At 38.1% G+C, this 20,626-nt stretch overlaps 1 protein-coding gene across 7 annotated transcripts in view; it reads right to left on the bottom strand.

Annotated features, from left to right (window-relative positions):
• adgrb3 (adhesion G protein-coupled receptor B3) overlaps window positions 1-20,626 on the bottom strand; it is a 186,682-nt gene that overhangs the window by 92,256 nt on the left and 73,800 nt on the right. For 4 of the 7 annotated variants that reach the window (XM_079634606.1, XM_079634605.1, XM_079634607.1 and 1 more), the window contains 4 exons: window positions 10,182-10,292; window positions 6,838-6,999; window positions 3,518-3,682; window positions 43-207 (listed from right to left, as the gene is read on the bottom strand). In XM_079634606.1, coding sequence (XP_079490732.1) covers window positions 43-207; window positions 3,518-3,682; window positions 6,838-6,999; window positions 10,182-10,292 — 603 coding nt within the window. The remainder of the gene's footprint in view (window positions 1-42; window positions 208-3,517; window positions 3,683-6,837; window positions 7,000-10,181; window positions 10,293-20,626) is intronic. The other 3 variants (XM_079634608.1, XM_079634609.1, XM_079634611.1) reach the window with 1 other exon arrangement.

Raw genomic sequence — 20,626 nt, 5'->3', positions numbered from 1 at the left:
TCCCTTTGACTGAATGAGCTTCAGAAGAAACCTCAGTCGTACCTGTACACTCCGGATTGGAGCATTCTCTGCTCTCCGCCCAATGTCCTCTGCACTCAGATCCCCCATGAGCAGCCGCTGAACACTGCCTCTTCCTCTGCTGCGTCCCGTTGGCACAGGTCACCGAGCAATCGCTCCATGCACTCCACTCCTGCCACTGCCCGTCCACTGCGGGCGCCCATGCAGAACGCAAAAATAGCATCCCAAACCGAGAAGAGAAAATATGGCAGAAAGAAGAGAGAAGTAAGTTTATTTAAGCTTTGGAACATTTAAGTTCAGCATCTTCTGACTAAGCGGAAATTACCTGCCACATTTATGTCCTAAAATAAGGTGAAGTGTGTAATTTATGTGCCACTAGTGGTGCCAAATTGAACTGCAATCTGTTTGCCCGGTTCTAGGGCATGACATAACACTATATGCTTGCAACACCGATGTCATGGGTTTGATTCCCAGGGAATGCATTAACTAATAAAATGTATACCATACAATGCAAGTGGCTTTGAATGAAAGCTGCCGCCATGTGCACAAATGCTTAGTGCTGGTTTCTTGAGTATGTTAGTATTCCATTTAAACAAATCAAAGAGAGGGGTGCAATTACTTTTCTACGCAATGATACTTATGATTTTGGACAACGGGCACATAAAAAACCCCATAGAGGAACTTTTTTTGACTAGTAATAACTCAGAATAAACACCTTAGCAATCGCATAGCAATGCCTTGGCAACCACATACAACAATGGTGGTAAGCTTTTGCACAAGCAAGCTCTATTCATATTTTCTCTATAAGATAAATATCTAAAATATAAGTAATCTAGTTATATTTGAAATTATGTTTGGAACACAAATGACACATTTCACCTTTCAATGTTAACTTTTGCTTTTATTTCATTTTTGCTAGTATTGAAAAATGTGCAATTTTTTGAACATGATTGCTTCAATTAGAATGTAATCAGGATCAGGGCAGAAATGATATATGAAACCTAGAGAAAGGGAGGGAGAGAGAGAAAAAAGAAAAGAAAATCGTATACATTTGGAATCGAGGCTACTGTCAGCCTGAATAACCCCATTAGCCCCGGGGAAAGAGGTAATAATACTGCCTGAGTGCCTTAGATAGCTTGCTAACTAGCCGACATGACCCAGTAAAAGCTACTCTTATACTGAATATTCTGGTCTTGTGATGCGTTCCGCTCTCTATCTAGAAGAAATTTGTTTTTCCTCACACGTGAGCTCTGAGGTCAACTTTAAAAGCCTCGGACCAAAATATGCAAGCCAGAATTTGGCAACAGCACAAGCTCCGGGTGAGCTGACGCTACAAAACACAACACAGAGGTGTAAAGAGGGGCTAATTGCCTCTTTTTTTGCTGAATGGGACGACACTTTTAAAGCACGAGACAAACAAAGCTGACCAAGATTGGACAATCTGTTACAGTACTTACCCATCTATAGTGTATAGAAGCTCAGCATATTTAAAGAGGCTATCATTCACAGGCGATTGTGCTTAAGTGATTTTTCTTCAGCTCTATTCTAGGGTGTGTATGAAACGGTGTTTCTCTCAGCCTTGTGGGTTTTATTGCACACTTCACATGGCTGCATTTCACATGCCAAGAAGCCTTGTGAGCGCATCCATTTTGTCCCATGTAATAAACTATTCCGTAATTGATCCTGTAATGTTCCACCGCTGGCAGCTGCTGCTTACTCCCCAGAGCCACCTCCATGTGAGATGAGCTTTGATTCTTTATAGACGGGATCAAACATTGAGGGGCTTCCATGTCAGGCCTAATTCCACCAAATCATTCTCAGAGGACGATGGCTCGCAACCGCATCCAAATTAGTGGAGTGGTCTTCAATTTTCAACAAAATTGATTATGGTTAGAGAACGGCTAGAAAAGCAAGAGGCTCAGGGGAACACTGAGGCATCAGATTCGGAAAATAGAGAGAGTGACTCAGTCGAGATGAGAAAAGAAGAGAAGACAAAAGGAGAATGAAAAGGAGAAAATATGTGAGATGAGAAAAGAAAATGAAGGATAAGAGTAGAAGGGAAGGGAACAGATGAGACAAGAAAATAATAGGATATACAAGACGAGAGGAGAGGAGAGGAGAGGAGAGGAGAGGAGAGAAGAGGAGAGGAGAGGAGAGGAGAGGAGAAGAGAATGACTCAGTAGAGATGAGAAGAGGGGTGAGACGAGATGAGAAAAGAAGAGAAGACGAAATAAGAATGAACAAGGTGAGAAAAAAATATAGATAAGAAAAAAAGTGAAAAGAAAATTAAAAGACAAGAGTGGAAGGGAAGGGAAGGGAAGAGAAGGGAAGGGAAGGGAAGGGAAGAGAAGAGAAGAGAAGAGAAGAGAAGAGAAGAGAAGAGAAGAGAAGAGAAGAGAAGAGAAGAGAAGAGAAGAGAAGGGAAGGAAAGGGAAGGGAAGGAAAGGAAAGGAAGGGAAGGGAAGGGAAGGGAAGGGAAAGGAAAGGAAAGGAAAGGAAAGGAAAGGAAGGGAAAGGAAAGGAAAGGAAAGGAAAGGAAAGGAAAGGACAGGAAAGGAAAGGAAAGGAAGGGAAGGGAAGGGAAGGGAAGGGAAAGGAAAGGAAAGGAAAGGAAAGGAAAGGAAAGGAAAGGAAAGGAAAGGACAGGAAAGGAAAGGAAAGGAAAGGAAAGGAAAGGAAAGGAAAGGAAAGGAAAGGAAAGGAAAGGAAAGGAAAGGAAAGGAAAGGAAAGGAAAGGAAAGGACAGGAAAGGAAAGGAAAGGAAAGGAAGGGAAGGGAAAGGAAAGGAAAGGAAAGGAAAGGAACAGATGAGATGAAAATAGGAGATATACAGTAAGACAAGGGAGAGGAGAGGTTTCAATCCGTCTCTTTTGTCCACTTTCGACCAAGTCTGTCCTGATTTCTTTGAGTGAAGGGGCTATGGGTGGTTAAATGTATGGGCTTTTTTTCAGATCTTTCTGTCTAATGGATGAAATTAAAATCCCATTACATACAGTATGAACGCACCGGAGACGACGGAGAAACATACAGAGAAGCAGCAGCTTTCGTTTCTGCTGACAGCGGCAAAATCACGCCAAACGCGTGTTTGAAATCAGGAATGGCGAGAGAACATTGTGCTTGGTACATTTTTCATCTTCAAACCAAACTTGGGTCTTCAGCCGACATCCCGTCTGGCTCGATCGCTTTCCATAATGTTTCTGCATTCGGTCAGTAGGTGGAGAGAAGGTGGTCTTTTGTGGCTGTTCGAATGCATTCAACCATTTGAGCATTTACACTATGAAAGGAATCCGGTCAAATGCGTTTTTGACTACCTCTGGAAGTGGTTGAAAAAGGACAAACTCAAAAAAATTTAGACCCCGTTTACACCTGTATTTAGCGTCCACTTGTAATCCAAAAATGCATCTTAATACCAGGTGTAAACAGGGCCAGAATGAGACGAGATGATGCAAGGAGAGGCAAGTTAAGAATGGAGAAGGCACTGCATCTAAAGCAGACAGACCTGGGCAGAGGGCAATGTTGCAGAGTTTGCTTTGGGTCTCGGGTCCATCACACGCTCTTCCTCCATGCTGGGGTGGAGTGCACATCCGAGTGCGGGTGCGATGACCTCGTCCACAGGTGAAAGAGCACAGACTCCACGGAGACCACTCTTCCCACACACCGTGCACTGCCAACAGAGGACAAGAGTTAAGACACACACGCACACACACCCACACCCAACACACAGCCTCATTCAAATGCAGCAGTGAAACACCTCCAGCACTGACTCTACGACTGCTCAGTGAGCCTGCTTGTCAACAGCTGTTACACAGCCGCAATGAATCAAAACAACTGCATCATTTCCCCTTTTCTTTACAATTTACCTTTCCCAATCCCAAACCACTCTACCCCCATCCCGAGCACCGTGGCTGATGACATTCTTTTGTCTTTTGCGTGATGAAAGACGCGCCGGGAGGGCTGCCGCAGCCGTGCTGCATTCGTCTCAGTTCTGTTAGCGTACTTATCAAAGTCCCAGGTGTGCGTTCTGCTCGTGCACTTACTGGGGCTTAATCCAGTCATCAGTGTCAAGACCGCTGGGCACCATTTCCCCTCCAAACGTCAAATCCCCCTCTTTAATGCTCTTACTGTATAATGAAAACTCCAGTCCCACTCAAAGAGCATTAATTAAAAACAAACCCTCGTTGAAGCTCTCATGGAAAGCCGGCCTTCGCAAAAACCCAGCTCAATGACTTTGCCATTAACAGAACCATTTTTTTTTTATTTGCTTGGGCTGCCATCTATAAGGAGATTGGTGATGTCACAAAATAATGTCTATGTTGTTCTTTTGACTTGTATTTAAAGGTATACAGATGGACTCAAGTTGTTTTAAGCTGATGGGTTGTGAACCAAAAAAAATTGGTTAAATCAATGCAAATAATAGAAATTATTAAATGCAACTATCCCTTAAATTGTGCATAGTTGGAACAGCAAATAAAAAGTTTTTGTTTTGTTGTCCAATTCTAAATTATTTCTATGCAAATAATTTTGAAGCTTGCTACACTACCGTTCAAAAGTTTGGGGTCAGTTGGATTTTTATTTGACGATCGAAAGTGACAGTAAAACGTTTTACATTGTTACAAACAAACAAAAAAATCCATTTGAAATAAACTTTGTTCTTTTGAACATTGAACAAGTTTCTTTTTTAAAATTGATAATACTCAATATGTTATATGAGCACCAAATCAGCATATTATAATATTTTCTGAACAATGACGTAATGGAGTAACTGATGAAAAAACAAAATCAGATTTGATGAAGTAACATTATTTCACAACAATCCTGTTTTTACTGTGTTTTAATTAATAAATACAGCCTTGCTGAGGATAAAAGACATCTTTAAAAACGTTAATTTTTTTTTGTTTACTGACCCATAGTGTAAGTTATTAACTTATCTGACATCCTCTTATCATAAAATAAAAACAAAAGATTAAATGTAGCCAATTGTTCTATATATCCTATATAAGTTGTTATATATTCATATATAAAACTAATTTTTTACGGACATTTCGTTCAGTTCTATGTCTTTTAGGTTTTAGGTAACTTTCTCAAACTTTGAAGCACATGCTGTATGAAAGCATAGTGTGCTAGTGCATAACTTATTGCATAAATGCTTTTATTTTGCCGCATAACACAGTACGATGTGAAAAAAGGGTTGACCTCAAAAGAAAAGCAATGTTGTGCTCAATTTGGCTGCTGTCCAAGCTATTCCAAAGGGAGAATAAATTAATTTATTTGAGCATTCAAGAGACATGTTAGTCTTATTTCCAATATAAAGGCCTTATGCCATTTATATGTGCCTTCGAGCCTTTTCCAACACCAGACTTATCTGAGATGTTTTAAAATAAATGTTCGATGGTTTGAGAAATTCTGCACTCAACAGCAAGTGTAAGAATCATCTTTAATCTTGGATGCGAAGCAGCTCCATTAATGATGCTTAAATTAAAATTATGAATTAGCAGCATTAATAAATCCTCCCCTTGACCGTGAGCATAAAGTGAAACTTCATCATTTGTTTTAGTGCTTTAGTTAAATATACTATGGTCAAATATTGCTGTTTATCTTAAAAAACAAATTATCAAAGCTGAAGATGATTTCACTATCAGTAACAATTTACACACACACACACACACACACACACACACACACACACACACACACACACACACACACACACACACACACACACACACGCACGCACGCACGCACGCACGCACGCACACACAAATGTCGGGTTCGCATGTTTTATGGGGACATAATGATTTTTATACTGTACAAACTGTATATTCGATCACCTAACCCTTATAAGACACCAACTTACAAGTGTGTCTTATAAGTTGTTTTCTCCATGAGGACCAAGGTCAAAAAAATTATTTTGGGGACATTTGGTCCCCGCAACGTATAGGGTTAAAGCTGCATAACAATAATACGGTGTAAACCATATTGATTTAGCCAAAATAAAAGCCTTAAAAGAGCTGAATTGCCATTTTTAGAGCTAATGGTGTAAACAAAACAAGTCTCTTTTCATGCCATTTTACTTAAAATAAAAATCCAGTTAGCTTGTGACATAAGTTCAATGCTCCTGAGGTAACGTGTAAACAGCATTAATTTACCAATACCAAAAGTCCTAAAAGAGCTGAACTGCATTTTTGGAGCTTGGAGGAAAAAAAAGCCTCTTTTCACGCACTTTTCCTCGAAATAAAAAGCCAGTTAGCTGCTGACAGCCTGTTCAATGGTGCTGTAGTATCGTTGAGCCTAACTCCATTAAGATGGCACCTCCGAAAATGATAAATTAAAGGTCGATACCTCCAGTAATTAAAGATTTTAAAACAAGAGGGTAATTCAGATCGCTTTTTCTGGCCACAGGGGGATAGATTAGTCCTTTCCCCCTTTCTTTCGACATTTTTCATCTGCGTGCACCAACAAACACTCTTCTGACAAGTTTCACTTTGTGTTTGAACAAGGTTGGTGCTGGAATTATATAAAAAGCTTGGCTAAGTCATACAATGAGAAGAGAAACATAAAAAGAGTGACAAATGAATGAGATAAAGCAACATAAAACAAAACAAAGGACAAGATGAATCATTGAAGTGGGGGGAAAAATCATAGCAGACACAAGAACAATAACTACTAATTATGAAAATAATAATAATACAATGGATATAAAACATAACGTGAAGCAATGACAGCAAATAATGAAATAAATGAATTTAAAAACAATTTTCTGCCCTGAAGATGAAAGATATAGATTCTGAAGGACAGTCCGGTGTCTGTGACTAGCACTACCTGGGCAGGGGGCAGTGTTATTGCACACCCTGGATTCTCTTAAAGGGCCGCTGCAGTGTGATCCGTAAGGTGAGACACATGATCTTGTTCGCACCTGCGACCCTTGACCGCATGTAACTGAGCAAGAGCTCCACTGGGACCACTCCTCAGCACCAGGGTCACCTGTAGGAGAAGGGTGACACCAGTTAAAAGCAGTAAAATGGTCATGTGACACCCCGAGGGGGTGGAGCCAGTAGGAGCAGGAGGGGCCTCACTAAGTTACACACTAAGAAGCCACAGTACATCTTAAAAGGCTCTAAGGGAAAGTGGAATGAGCTCAAAAGGAGCATAATTTCTCTATATTTGATATGATCCTGCCTGAATGACTTTCAGGGCTCAGTTGATCCGCAGCAGAGACGCCCGGGTTTTGCTACTAGAGATCTACTTTTCTGCAGAGTTTAGCTCAAACACACATACCGGTCTCTATTTAGATCCTGTAGACCTTGATACGTTGCTCAGGGTATGTTTGATTCGAGTTGCAACTATTCCGTCCAAAACCTATTCTGTCTACTAAGAAAACTACACTTGGTCTTATTTTGACCAGATCTTAAAGGGATTGATAGGTCACCCAAAAATATTAATTCTGTCATCACTTTTTACACACCTTTACGTTCATTCCAAACTTGTATGATTTGCTAGTGTTTTTAAGAATGTTTCAGTCCATTAAATGAAAATGACTTTCACTGTATGGACAAAAAACAGACATTTCGTAACATTTCTTCTTTTGTGTTCCATAGAAGAAAGTCATTCAGGTTTGGAATTTTTGGGAGAACTATCTCTTTAATTATTTCTTACACTCCTCTGTGCGCGGTTGGTTAATATAATACACATGGTACCAGACAGATCAATTGAAATTTAGCTTATAAATATAATTTATAACTTATGATATAGTTTAAAACTTTCAGAAATAAGCATTAAATATTCATTAGTTTATCTCTAAGCTCACTTGAATTTGTTCTAGATCATTAGGCATGACATTACGGCTCAGTCCTAAACCGGTTTCCTTAGGAAAAAAACCTTCAGACAGTCTGTTAAATCATTGACTGACCGGGAAGCAAGACATCTGCCTTTGGTTTCGGACACAGCTAAACTCTGCAGGAAGGAAGATTTCCAGGAACACAAGTGAGCAAACTTGTCCTGGTGGTTATAAGAATGGCCCATTAATGATAACGGCATTAAACATAATACAATTTACAAATATATTCAAATATTACATTGACAGTTGACAATGACAAAACCTTTAAAATCCTAATTGTAAGCATTTATGATTAACTCATACATCTATGCATTTTCAAAGCAGGATCATATTTAATTTACTGTGTGGCCACAAGATAAATATCATAAAAGGAGCTTTTATATATTAGCATCCTCAAAAATACTAACGTCATTTATATTTTAAAATCATGCATGCAACCAATTAGATGAAATAAACTGAAAGGAAAAAGGCAAACGAAACTAATAGATGAAATATATAAAATATGATAAACTATGCAGAATGCATGCAACATGGCTTCTAAAAGTTAGAGAATGATCTTTGATGAGAGTTAGTTTCCCACTAACTACGGTTGCACAGAAGAACAGACCTCTGGCCCTCAGTCTAGACTGCAGTTCACTTCTTTTCTTTTTTTTTAGATCTCAGATCTTCTGGATTTTTGCTAAAGCTTCTTGTCTCTTTGAAGCGAAATCAATTAGAATTGGAGATTGTCGAGAAAGAAGGGCACGGGGTTCATTTCCCCTCAGCATATTCAGCAGATCACAGCAATTTTCAGTAGCGTTGGTCACATTTGAGATTCACTTGATGGAAGAACTTTCCATGTCGAATCCAAACAATCAAGGCTGTTAGAAGTTCCGTTTGATTACGGTCCTGAGCTGGAAAACATTATGATTTATCAACTGTAATGTCAATTCAATCATTGGCATTGTTTGCTGGCATTAGAATGCATGATTGCGAAATAAAGTTTACATAATTCTTGGTTTAAAAGCATAGCCTGCTTTCTGGCAAACACATAGAGATTAGCTTTGTGCTTTATATGTGTTCACTAAATACTGCACTCTGGATCGGCTGTAATTCCCAATGAGCAATTGCATGGCCAGACCAAACACCAATAAGACATTTGATTTCCAGAGAAATTTTGACACTGCCAAACATTTAATAAGCAATAAAATTGTCTCTCTGAAAGCACATGTTATCAATATCCACAAGATAATGATTAAATTGCCATGTAATGCTGAATAAAGGGATAGCATGAGAAGGAAAATCTTGAACTTAAACATTTAAAGTTTAATTTTGCCTGTCATCATCCATTTTATTTAAACAACTATTTTATTGTTTTAAGAAACGATGAACAGTTCAAGTCTAACGAGCATATTGACCATACATAATTTAAGATCATATGCTCAAAATGTAAGCAACTTTTTTTTTTAGTTGCTTGTACACTCAAGATCGGTTTGTTTGTTCTAACTTCCAGAGAATCTCCTGGCATGCCCTTGGGCACATATGGGCAATTTCCTCTGCCATTCTCAGAGATTAGATTAGATTGAAAGGTGGATCAACTCTGGATGAAGTGGTACAACAACTCAGACAGTCTGGAAATGAGAAACTAAATGTAGGATGAATGTCATTCTGTTCAGATTTTCATTTATAAATGGAAATAAATCAACAAACAAATGAAAAGACTGGATTGGAATGGAAACAAGGTTGTTAAGGTTTAGTATGCACAATGATTTGCAACTTAAATGATATTAAGTGCTACACAAATGTCACAAATATACAAAAAGGTGCAAAACAAAATAAGATGGCTGCTTAACGTCCCTCCCCATTATCGTCTAGGGAACATGCAGGAAAAAAAATTCAAAGAAAATCAGGGAAATTAAAGCAAAGGAAAGAAAGAGAAACATTTTCAAGTTTCTACAAGTATTGTTTTTTTTTTTGGCACTTTAAAAGGTAATATATACGGGTTATCTCGGCTCTAGACAGCTGTATAACCACATATGTTTACAGTTAAATGTTAACCATCATTTAATTAATCTCTGTTTAAACAATTCTGGGTTATCTTTACTGATTTTAGTGGTTAAAGTCAAAACTGAAAACAAATAGAAACCAGAAATTCCAATTGGGCATCTTCGTCAGTATGCAAAAATGGCCAATTCTGTTTTTCTCAATGTGGAAGAGGGACAGAAAATAAATATGATAAATAAACATTGTCACTTAAAGGTGCAGTACAGAAGATAGCATGCAAGTGACTTAAGATGAAAATTAAGTTTAGTTTACATAGGAAAGGAAAGAAGCATAACTATTGTATTACCAGTTTGTGCCATAAATTTAGCAGATTCATCTCGCTCCTGTAGGCCCTTTGTGTCATGTACTGATCTTGGCCGCTGACTTTTTACAGTATGTTCTCCGATCATTCCATATTCTAGGGACAGAATAGAGGTTCATGAAAACTAGGCTTTGATACAAATCTTCAGAAAGAGAGAGAGAAAAGGGGGGAAAAAAGAGCTTGTCACAGTAGAGGTGGCTCGCAAGTACATGGCTTTAAAACAAAATAAAAGTATATCACACATGGACAACTTTATTTAACTCGTCATACTTCTCGTTTATCTTTAGCCTTTCGAGAAAAACAGAGAACAGTGCACAGAACGGTTTATCAGTGGTGAGCTGGGAGTATTAATTGAGCTTACAAGCACAGCTATGACACAGAGAAACACATGCAAAATCAACTTACATTGGATTTTTAACAAGACGTTGAATTAAACCTCCACCCCTCCCCTCCCAACCCTTCCCGAAAACGAACAAAAAAGAAAGGATAAACAAAAGAGAAAGGAAAATGTGTAAGCCATTGGAAAGCCACAGAGGAAGGAAGGGGGAGGGGGGTGGCGAGGGAAGGGGGGGGTGTCATGGACATGCTAGATTGATCCACAGTGCCTGCAACAGATCCAGGCTTTTGGAATAATTAGTTAGTTAAGAACCAGAATTAGTAAAGGAATTATGTGCTGTTACATCTTGCAGAATATCAAAAGATGAATTATCTCGCAATTGTATGCTAAGCTGGTTTTGGATTAATTGCACTCTTTTCGGCACAACAATATGGTTAATTTGTCTTTGCTCTTATCATAATCAATTAATTCATTAAAAGTGCTTCGTCAGAAACAAACAAAGTGTCCTGATTCGAAAAGCCTCACCATGAGCCTAATCATTACCCCGGTTGCTTTTTAAAAAAAACTGTTTTAGCTTTGTCTCAATCTTTTACGTTTAGTTGCAGTCTTGTTTTCAATACATGTTTCATAGTACAAGCAATAAGACACAGCCATGCTTCCATTGCTAATTGGGAATTACTTGATTGATGTGAGTGGAAAAAGACAGCACAACTTCTAATTCACTGTAGGAACAGAAACCCGGATGTTACAACAGTGAGAAGCAAAGGTTTGAGGGTGAACGGTCACTGGCTGTGCGTTTAAGAGCTACACTGAATATAATGCAGTTGTGGAAGAATTCAAGCCTGTGGCTGCAAGAGCCATATTTGTTCATACATATGTTTATGGCTCTGCCCTTGACCCAGGTGGGCCTAGAGCATTTCCCCCACTCCCATTCTGCATTCTACAGTACAACTTAAAAGAACGCCCCCCAAAACATTCAAAGCACTGCCTCGCCCATGCCCACAATTCATACTGTATAAATTATAGCAATGTCACACTACAACATAAGTCACAAAAACATTGTTAGTGTGGGTGGCAAGGGCTTGTCCTCGAGCAACACGTTTTTATTTCTCTGACACAATGCCACACTGGAACCGCATTTGAAGTGGGAATGTGTGTAGGGATAATACATACGGAATTATCTAAATGCTCAACTTCAGTCCTTGCATGGAAGTTCCAAGCGATTGTAAAATAAATCATTGTTTTTATCATGTAGTTCCAAACCCATTTGACTTTTCTTCTTCTGTGGAACAGAAAAGGTGAAAATGTTTTTGAAGAATACCAGCGTTTTTGTTTTTAGCCATATAATTACGACTACGGTGCTGTAAATCTCTAAAAAGAAAAAGAAAAAGCAGCATAAAAGTAGTCCATACGTCATGCGCTATATATTCTAAGTCTTCTGAAGTGTTTTGATAGCTTTGTGTGAAGCTCGGACTGGAATTTGAAACATTGCTCGCTGAAAATCATAACCTCTCATAGTTCTCTAAACAAATATAATACATTTAGACACAGGGTCATGAAAAAATGACGTGAGAGCAACAAGAGGAGCGCATGGGTAAAAGATTAGAGCATTTTCATTTATGGGTGAAGTATTCCTTTACTTTAATATGAGAACAGTATGAGAGTTTCTCAATCATTATTTTATCTAGAAATTAGTTCATTAAAAAACAAGCAAGCATACAAATTAAAGTTCCCGTGATTTTAGTATTAATATGTTAGCCTTAAGGTTATCTGTAAGCTAGTGTGCTCCAACATTCAAATTTAGAAGAAAAGCATTCAAAAACGTACAGTCTCTCACTTCCTCTAATATGGATTAATGATTTTGATAACATCGCACTTCAGCTTCTCATCTGATTTTCTGTCCAATCAAATACTCTCTAGAATGTAGCTTGAATGTAACTCTACACATTTGCCTCATGTTGTATATGCGGTTCTATGAATTTGCTAATTAGCCCCGCCTCCACTCACTCACACCAGCTCAGGGATCCACTCGTTTGTGACGTCAGAAACACCAACGATTTCAAACCGAGTTTTTGAGACTGTCTTCGGTTCACTGTAGTTTTAAGGAGCAATGGTGTTGACTTATGAATTAAAGCATATTAAAAACACCACATAGACATATAAACAACATTAAAAGCTTGATTTTCACCACAGGGGGACTTTAACACTCTTTCACTAAATTTTAAATCACATGCACAAATAAATAAAGGCTATTTCAATGCTTAACAATGCAAGTAGCACATTTGCAGTGATGTATTTACATTTTTTAATTTGATTCAAATATATTCTTTTAAATATATCTCAGTTTTTGCCATACAATGAAAATCAATGGGTTCCAAAATTATTTATTTTCATGGAAGAAAGAAAGTCATACAGGTTTGGAACAACATGAGGGTGGGTAAATTATTACATTTTTGATTGAACTGTCCCTTTACCACCAGGAAGATACCTTTGTACCTTTGAGCACAAAAAGCTGTAATCATAATTTTCCCAGCTGAAAAGACCCGTATGGTCACTAGCATATATTGTGGGATCGCTGGTTCCCCCGTTATGTCAGCAACTTCCACAAGTTAACCAACTCGAGCAGTATCGACACAGCACTAACCACAAGGAATGGTTAATACTGCCCTTTTCAGCAGAGATGACAAAATATCTTTAGGGAAACGAGCAATATACGTCGGCATCGGAGAGAACACGTCTATGTTGTCAGAGAGAGACGTTCCCATTAGAGACAGTGAACTATATCAGGCTACACTGATTGAGTCTCAATTGTTCAATAGAAGAATCACAAACTCTCTGCAGACCTAATGAATCCTTTAGCATCACTTCTGTAACAGCATGTTTCCACAGCAACCGTGAGTCAGAGAAAGAGAGGGGGAGAAGATTTTTAAAAATCTAAAATAACTATTCAAATAGGGATGCATCAGTGTGAGATTCATGGTATTTTGTCTTCCATCAGTAAACAGACTAAGTAAGTGAAATGATGTGAATAGTCATTCACATATAGCTGATGATTAGAACTACTTTAATAGAGCTTGTTATTTTATTTTAACACTCTTTCCCTAACATTTAAATCACATGCACAAACAAGTAAAGGCCAACATGCATTATTAAGAATTAGGATTGAGAGCTGAGTTGCAGTTATATTCAAAATGTTGAGTTTTGATTGACTTTTCCAGACCGTCTACAGGGACACATGTCTTTATGCATCATCCATGAGCCTTAGCATACATTTTAAAGATTGAAAAGGTTTGTGATACAGATCTGTTTGTGAGTTTATCGTGAGCACAGCTGAGGTCAGGGGTGGAAATCACGGAGCTCGATCCACAAACGTCACCCGGCTGACGAAGAGCTCATCAAACACGTCCACAACATCACTGAACAAGAGGCGCTGGTGAAAGCTGTGATCAAGGCGGCTGCGATGTGTGAAGTGTGAAGAGTACTCTGAAGAACACAGAGCTCTTTGGTCAACGTGATCGCACATGATGAGACCTTTGCTCCGAGACAGTCCATCTGTTCCAGAACTGTTCACTACAAAATAGCGTGTAAGGGTGTTTCTTCAACAACGGGGATATTTCCAGGCTGTGAGAATGACTTCCTAAAAACATACTTTTCACATTCTCACTAACATTGCCTAACAGAAGACAAACACGTATCAGAGAAGAGTTCTGTCTTTTTCCTTTCCACAAAGTCACCATTCATTTTGTGGTGGAAATGACATATTTGTCTTGCCAAGATGCATTTCATAGCAAATGTTCTATTGTGTCATAAGAAAAAAAAAAACTTTTCACACTTTGTCAAAATTACAGCTTGATTAAAAATGACATTGTAAAAAAATATTATGTTCACAATTGATATTTAGCTTGTTTTTCCTTTGTTGTCTTCACACCTCACATTTATCATATTTAATCTCAAAATGTTCTTCAGTGACACTGCTGTCTCCTTGGTAACCAAGCATAACTTTTTTTTATATATAAAATCCATGGATTGAGAAGGGACAGGCAATTATTGATAATATCCCCAAAAAAGGGATTATAGTGTGTGTGTGTGTGTGTGTGTGTGTGTGTGTGTGTGTGTGTGGCTTGTGCAGATTATTCTACTTAAAAAAAAAAAAAAAATTATAATACTTTAATTATAAAAATAATTATTGTTTTATCCTTGTTCCAATATATATGATTTCTGAAGGATCATGTGACCCTGAAGGCTGGAGTAATGATGCTGAAAAATTCAGCTTTGACATCACAGAAAAAAATGACATTTTGAAATGTATTAACTGAGAAAACAGTTATTTTAAATTGTAATATTATTTCACAATAATACTGTTTGTTGCTGTATAAATACAGCCTTGGTGAGCAAAAGATAATTCTTTCAAAAACATTTTCAAGAATCTTACCAACCTTTAACTTTTAATCAATATATTGTTATATTCAAAAAAATTGGAAGTCAGGGGTACAACGATCTGGAAAGAAGCAGAACTAAATAAAGGCGTGATAAAAAAATGTCCAAGACACTTGGCCTTCGTATAAATCTACACTGAGACTATAACACCCTTAGCACTGTGAATATAGCATGGCTCTTTATTTATTGTTATGCTTGTTTGGTGCAACCTTATGTCATTGATATACAGTAGTACAAAGCTCTTGAGGTCTTGAACTACAAAGAGAAAACATCCTGTGAGATGATGCAGGGCCACAAAAAAGAAACAGTTCTCGCTTGATTTATGGTTCAAGAAAACTCAGCTATCACTATCGCAATCCTCTGTTCCATGGGAGGTTCGGTACGGGTGCCGTCAGAACAAAGTCAGTGGCCCACAGCGGCTGTGGTGATCAAACATGAACCAGAGGCACGAAGCTCAGCCCAAATGTTCAGCTTCTGATGCTGGAACAGCAAGAATTTTGTGCAGTCCTCCAAAGAAGCTACCCGTGATAGATTGCGTCCAAGCTATCTATATTACAGTCCAAGCAGACAGCTATCTATGTGGTGGCTCTCTACCCACACTAGATGGGAATGGATAGCCCTGCTCTTTACTCTGACAATAACTTGAAAAATAGGGGACATGCTGTCTAAAGGGATTCACCCCGCGCGGTTCAGACTCCAGCTCGCTTTTCTGTGCCGTGGCTAAAGAGCAGCTAAAGCATGTGGGCTTCTTCTGACAAAAAAAAGAGAGATGCTGTTCTGTCCAAACACACAGAATGAGAGAAAGTGGATGAGGGGAGTAGAGAGAAGAGAATGAAAGCTTGTTTCCTCCACCCAGAATAAGAGAAAGTGGATGAGGGGAGTAGAGAGAAGAGAATGAAAGCTTGTTTCCTCCAAAGTAAAAAAAAAAAAAAAAAAGGTAATTGCGACTTTTTGGGGTAAATTCTGACTTTTTGACAAATGCGAGTTTATGTCTCGAATCTCGAGTTACAACGTCAATATTGTAGCATATAAACTAGCAATTGCAAGAAAAAATATTTTTTTCTCAAAATTGCACATTTTATATCTCACATTTAAGATTTTAAAACTCATGATTGTGAGTTTATATCTCAATTCTGAGAAAAAAATCTGAATTGGGAGAGACGCAATTGGAAGTTATAAAGTCAGAATTGCGAGATTTAAAGTCAGAATTCTGATTTATAAACAGAATTGCAAGTTGTAAAGTCAGAATTGTGAGATATTAACTCGCAATTGCAAGTTATAAAGTCAGAATTGCGAATTTTAAAGTCAGAATTGCGAGATTTAAAGTCAGAATTCTGAGTAATAAACGGAATTGCAAGATGTAAAGTCAGAATTGTGAGATATTAACTGGCAACTGCAAGTTTAAAAGTCAGAATTGTGAGTTCTCAACTCGCAAGTGCAAGTTATAAAGTCAGAATTGGGAGTTTTAACGTCAGAATTCTGAGTTATAAACTGGGAATTTCAAGTTATGAAGTCAGAAAGAATTGTGAGATATTAACTCACAAGTTTTAAAGTCAGAATTCTGAGTTATACAGTATACTCAGAATTGCATGTAATCAAGAGAGAATTGTAGGATATAAACTAGCAATTGTGAGTTATAAAGTCAGAATTGCGAGATTTAAACTCACAATTTGCACGTATATATCTCACAATTTGGACATTATAACTCACAATTGTGTTATATATTTTACAATTCTTAGAGAGAAAAAGAATTGCGAGATATAAACTCATCATTGCCCATTTTATTCCATCTCAGAAGCTTCCATAAAATAGAGCACAAAAACAAACCCCCCCAAAAAAACATTAAAAAAGATACATGCATAAAGGCCTTGAGATCCATTCCCAGTGTCATACATGAAGGAGAAACATACATATTCAAAGCACAGAGAGCCTTTTAAATTATGATGATGTTGAAATCGTGCATAAAATGAGGGAAGTGATGAATGTTCACACAAGATAATGATCCAGGGAGAGGAGAGTATCGTTTGGATGTTTTAAAAGGTTGCTTCTGCACTCTGTAATCTTGCAAAACACACCGAAGGCTCTTGCTATTCTGAATACACACTGTGAATGGTTTTCCTGGGGCGAGAGGTGCTAAACAGCAGACCAGAGGCATAAACAGGGCCTTGTGAAATTCAACGAAGTCCATTATTTTATAAAATATTTACTGACAATATGGTTACAGTTACAAACAGTGACAGCGCAGACGTGGCTACATGACTTGTTCTTGTACTAGACAAATTTATGCATAATACACTTGACAGCAACACAGACCTCTGAATTTGATCTTGGACTCTGCAGCTCTGTGTCCTTTTTACAATTATGATTTTGCCTCACAGCTGTTATGTTGATTTTCTGGGAGAAGAGTTCAGCCGCAGAAAAATGTCAAAATTCGCAAAACAAACACAGTGCAATTAATTTGCACCATTGGGTGCAAAATTTTACATGAAAAAAAAAAAATCTCTTGAATATGTTAATTGTTTATTCTAGGCAACAATGAGATTAAACTGAGAGCCAATTTTGATGCTAAAATATATATCAAAAGTGAGAGATATCAAACTTTGCTCTATGGCCTCCTGTACTCATTTGCTCCAGATTTTATTCGTCTGAATAAATTACAAACCAAAACAATTGGAATCTCTAGCGCTGTGACAGATTTTTTTTTTTTTTTTTTTTTGGGGAACATAAAATTAAAGGCAGCTCAACACCATAGTGAACTCCTATCAGGTACACACACAAAAAGTTGCAAATTATATAAAAAAATAAAAAAATAATAATAATTGACAGAGTCTGAAGATTGAGTTCAAAATATCATAAGGCCATATTATGCCCTTTTACAAAGTCTTGATTATTATTTTTTTGGTCCAGTAGAATCTGTTTTCATGCTTCAATTTTCAAAACACACATTATTTTTTCACAAATTTTACATTGTTGCAGCATCTCTCTTCTCAGTCTGTCAGTAACGCTCTGTTTAGTTCCTGTCTCTATGAAACCCTTCCTTCCAAAAAGCGCAGTGTGCTCTGATTGGGCAGCTGTACCAGTGTGTTGTGATTGGTCAGCCACTTTGAGAGTGTTTCAGAAATGTCTCGCCACTTACCATAACCGCGAGTTTTAACACACAACTAAACCAACTCTACCAGGCCTTGCCTATTTATTTGCGTACGACTTGGGCGGGAATTATTTAAATTAAGGATTTTATGACATGTTTGTTCCCAGGAGGAAACTCAAGATTACAATTGAGGTGTTTCAGGGAGTTCGAAAATGAAAAATGTAATCAAATTAAATACAATTATTATTGAATGGAGATGTACAGTGGCACAGTTGTTATTGCACACATTACAATTAATGTAGAGAGGTGGTTAGGGAAAATATGATCAGATTTTCCTTCTTAAGTAGGCCTACTAGGACAATATTTAATAGTGCAAGAGTAAATGCCAACATAAATGAGCAAAACCAGTGGGCAACATCAACGCTACAGCTACAACACAAACACACAGCTCTCATAGTAGGCGTTTCCCAAAGAGAAACACTCTGTTGTCAGGCTTGAGGGGGAGGTGTGAGACATGGCCAATGTCATCTAAGTTTCCATTCAAAAAGCATTTTTTACATCGATAAACTGCTAAAAAGATAAGCGTCAGCTCACACCGCCTGACAAAACTTTCAAACCAACATTTCAAATGCCTCTACAGATATAGCCGAAGGTTAAAGGAACACTTTTTTTGGAAATAGGCTCATTATCCAACTCCCCTAGAGTTGCTTGATTATTACGCATGAATGAGAGTATAGTTCCTTGTCATATTGGCCTAGAAAATCGCAACTTTACATTTTCTGTCGATCTTAGTACACGATGTAACTACAGAAGAGTCAAGTTTTAAATAGGAAAAATATCGAAATTCTTTGGTAATTTTTTTAGAGAGATGCTAACGGTCTAATCAGATTCAATTATCTACTGTATGCTAAGCTATGCTAAAAGTGCTAACGCCAGACCCGGAGATCGGCTGAATGGATTAGAAAACGGTAAAACTCAACTGTTTAACTCTAGAGGAGTGTTCCTTTAAGACACTGTGAGAGCTTATACATGCGATTCATTTAGTTACATGTATTCAATTTGTCTGTTTACATCTAGGTTTATAACCAGAATGCTTAAACGAGACCTGAAAAATGCAGATCAAATCCGTTCGGTTGGTGAAAACAGGATTTGTTTACCACATGCCGATCCAACAAAACCCAACAACCGTTAGACGTTGGCGTTTGAGGGAAGAGTGCGAGATAGCCATAGAAGTTGTAGCTTCTTTCTAGGGTATTTGAAAGAAAAAATAATTTTGGTGAAGTGAACTTTGCTGTTTTGTACTAGAAGGGATTTCCCTACAAGTTTCAGCATTTCAAAAAGTGCTGATAAATGCCTTAATTTTGCTGAAATGAATAATCAGCTTGTGCCAGCAGCCTTGTGCATAATCAAACCTTCTCCCCATCACAAAGTACAACTGATAGCCCACTGTCTGGGTTGTAGGTCTTGCTTATAGGTTTATCCATTTTTAATGGATTTTTCTACCGCAAAAATAAACCTTTCTCTAAAGCAACCATTTTGTCTACCGCAGAGAATATGTGAGGCAGTACTCACCGACTCTCACGTAAACCGGCCTGTCAATGAAAGGAAGAGAAAAGGGAAACGTTCGTGCTCCGGCATCTAACTCAGATTAAAAGCAGCCAGATGGGAAGACAGAGATTTATCAACGCTTTAAAGAACCTTTCAAAGCTGTGCCTCGTACATCACTTTCCGTTCTTTCAAGACAAGCAATTTACCCTCCCACCCCGTCACAAATCTCGCACCGTGGAACCACCACCTCAGACAGAAACAAACCTCATTTTCAGGGCACACTTCTGACTGGTTAACCCAGAAAAGCACATGAAATTATTTAACGGTCAATGAATCATTGCGAGAACGGCTCTTTTAAAAACCGGTCTGCACCTTTTTCCTTCACTTGTCATTGTGTGTTATACTGTACATTCACGTGTCTCAAAGTTTTGTGTGTTTCAGGCCGCTTCTGCGGTGAACAATTATGCTCGGCCTTGATTTAAGTGGAAAAGCTTTTTCAAAATAACTCAGCGATTCTTTTCGAAGGGGTTACAGCATAAGGTGGGAGGACTTTTTTTTTTTTTTCGACTGGATCTGTCCGCCCACTGCTCTCGCTGTTGGCAATCACATTCAATTCAGCCTAAATGCTTGCTGTATAGAGCTGATGCTCCACGCTGGGGACACGGGGATTTAAGCCAAATAAGCAAGCTGAAATACAATCGTTACAAAACTGCTGTGGAGAGGAGATGAGATTCATGGTTGCTCGAAAGATTTCTCAAGGCGTCAATATCGCGTATATTTCAGTACAGGCCAATTACAAAAAAAAAAAAAAAGCAGCAAAACGAGCAGTATTAATTGGAATCTAAAGGAGTGTCACGCAATAATCCATTACGTTCAGCTTGCCATGTGAATATTTCATTCACCCAATGATAATAACAGTAATAAAGCATATGGGCACAGATCGCAGACCTTCTGTCGAGGAGGGAGGTGAGAGAAATCATGAGGTTCAAATGACAAATGGCCTGCCAGTCAACAAACCCT

This window comes from Phoxinus phoxinus, assembly GCF_949152265.1.
Source record: "Phoxinus phoxinus genome assembly, chromosome: 14".
Lineage (NCBI taxonomy): Eukaryota > Metazoa > Chordata > Actinopteri > Cypriniformes > Leuciscidae > Phoxinus > Phoxinus phoxinus.
The sequence above is the reverse complement of the archived record's forward strand: the minus strand, read 5'-3'. Positions and strand labels throughout refer to the sequence as shown.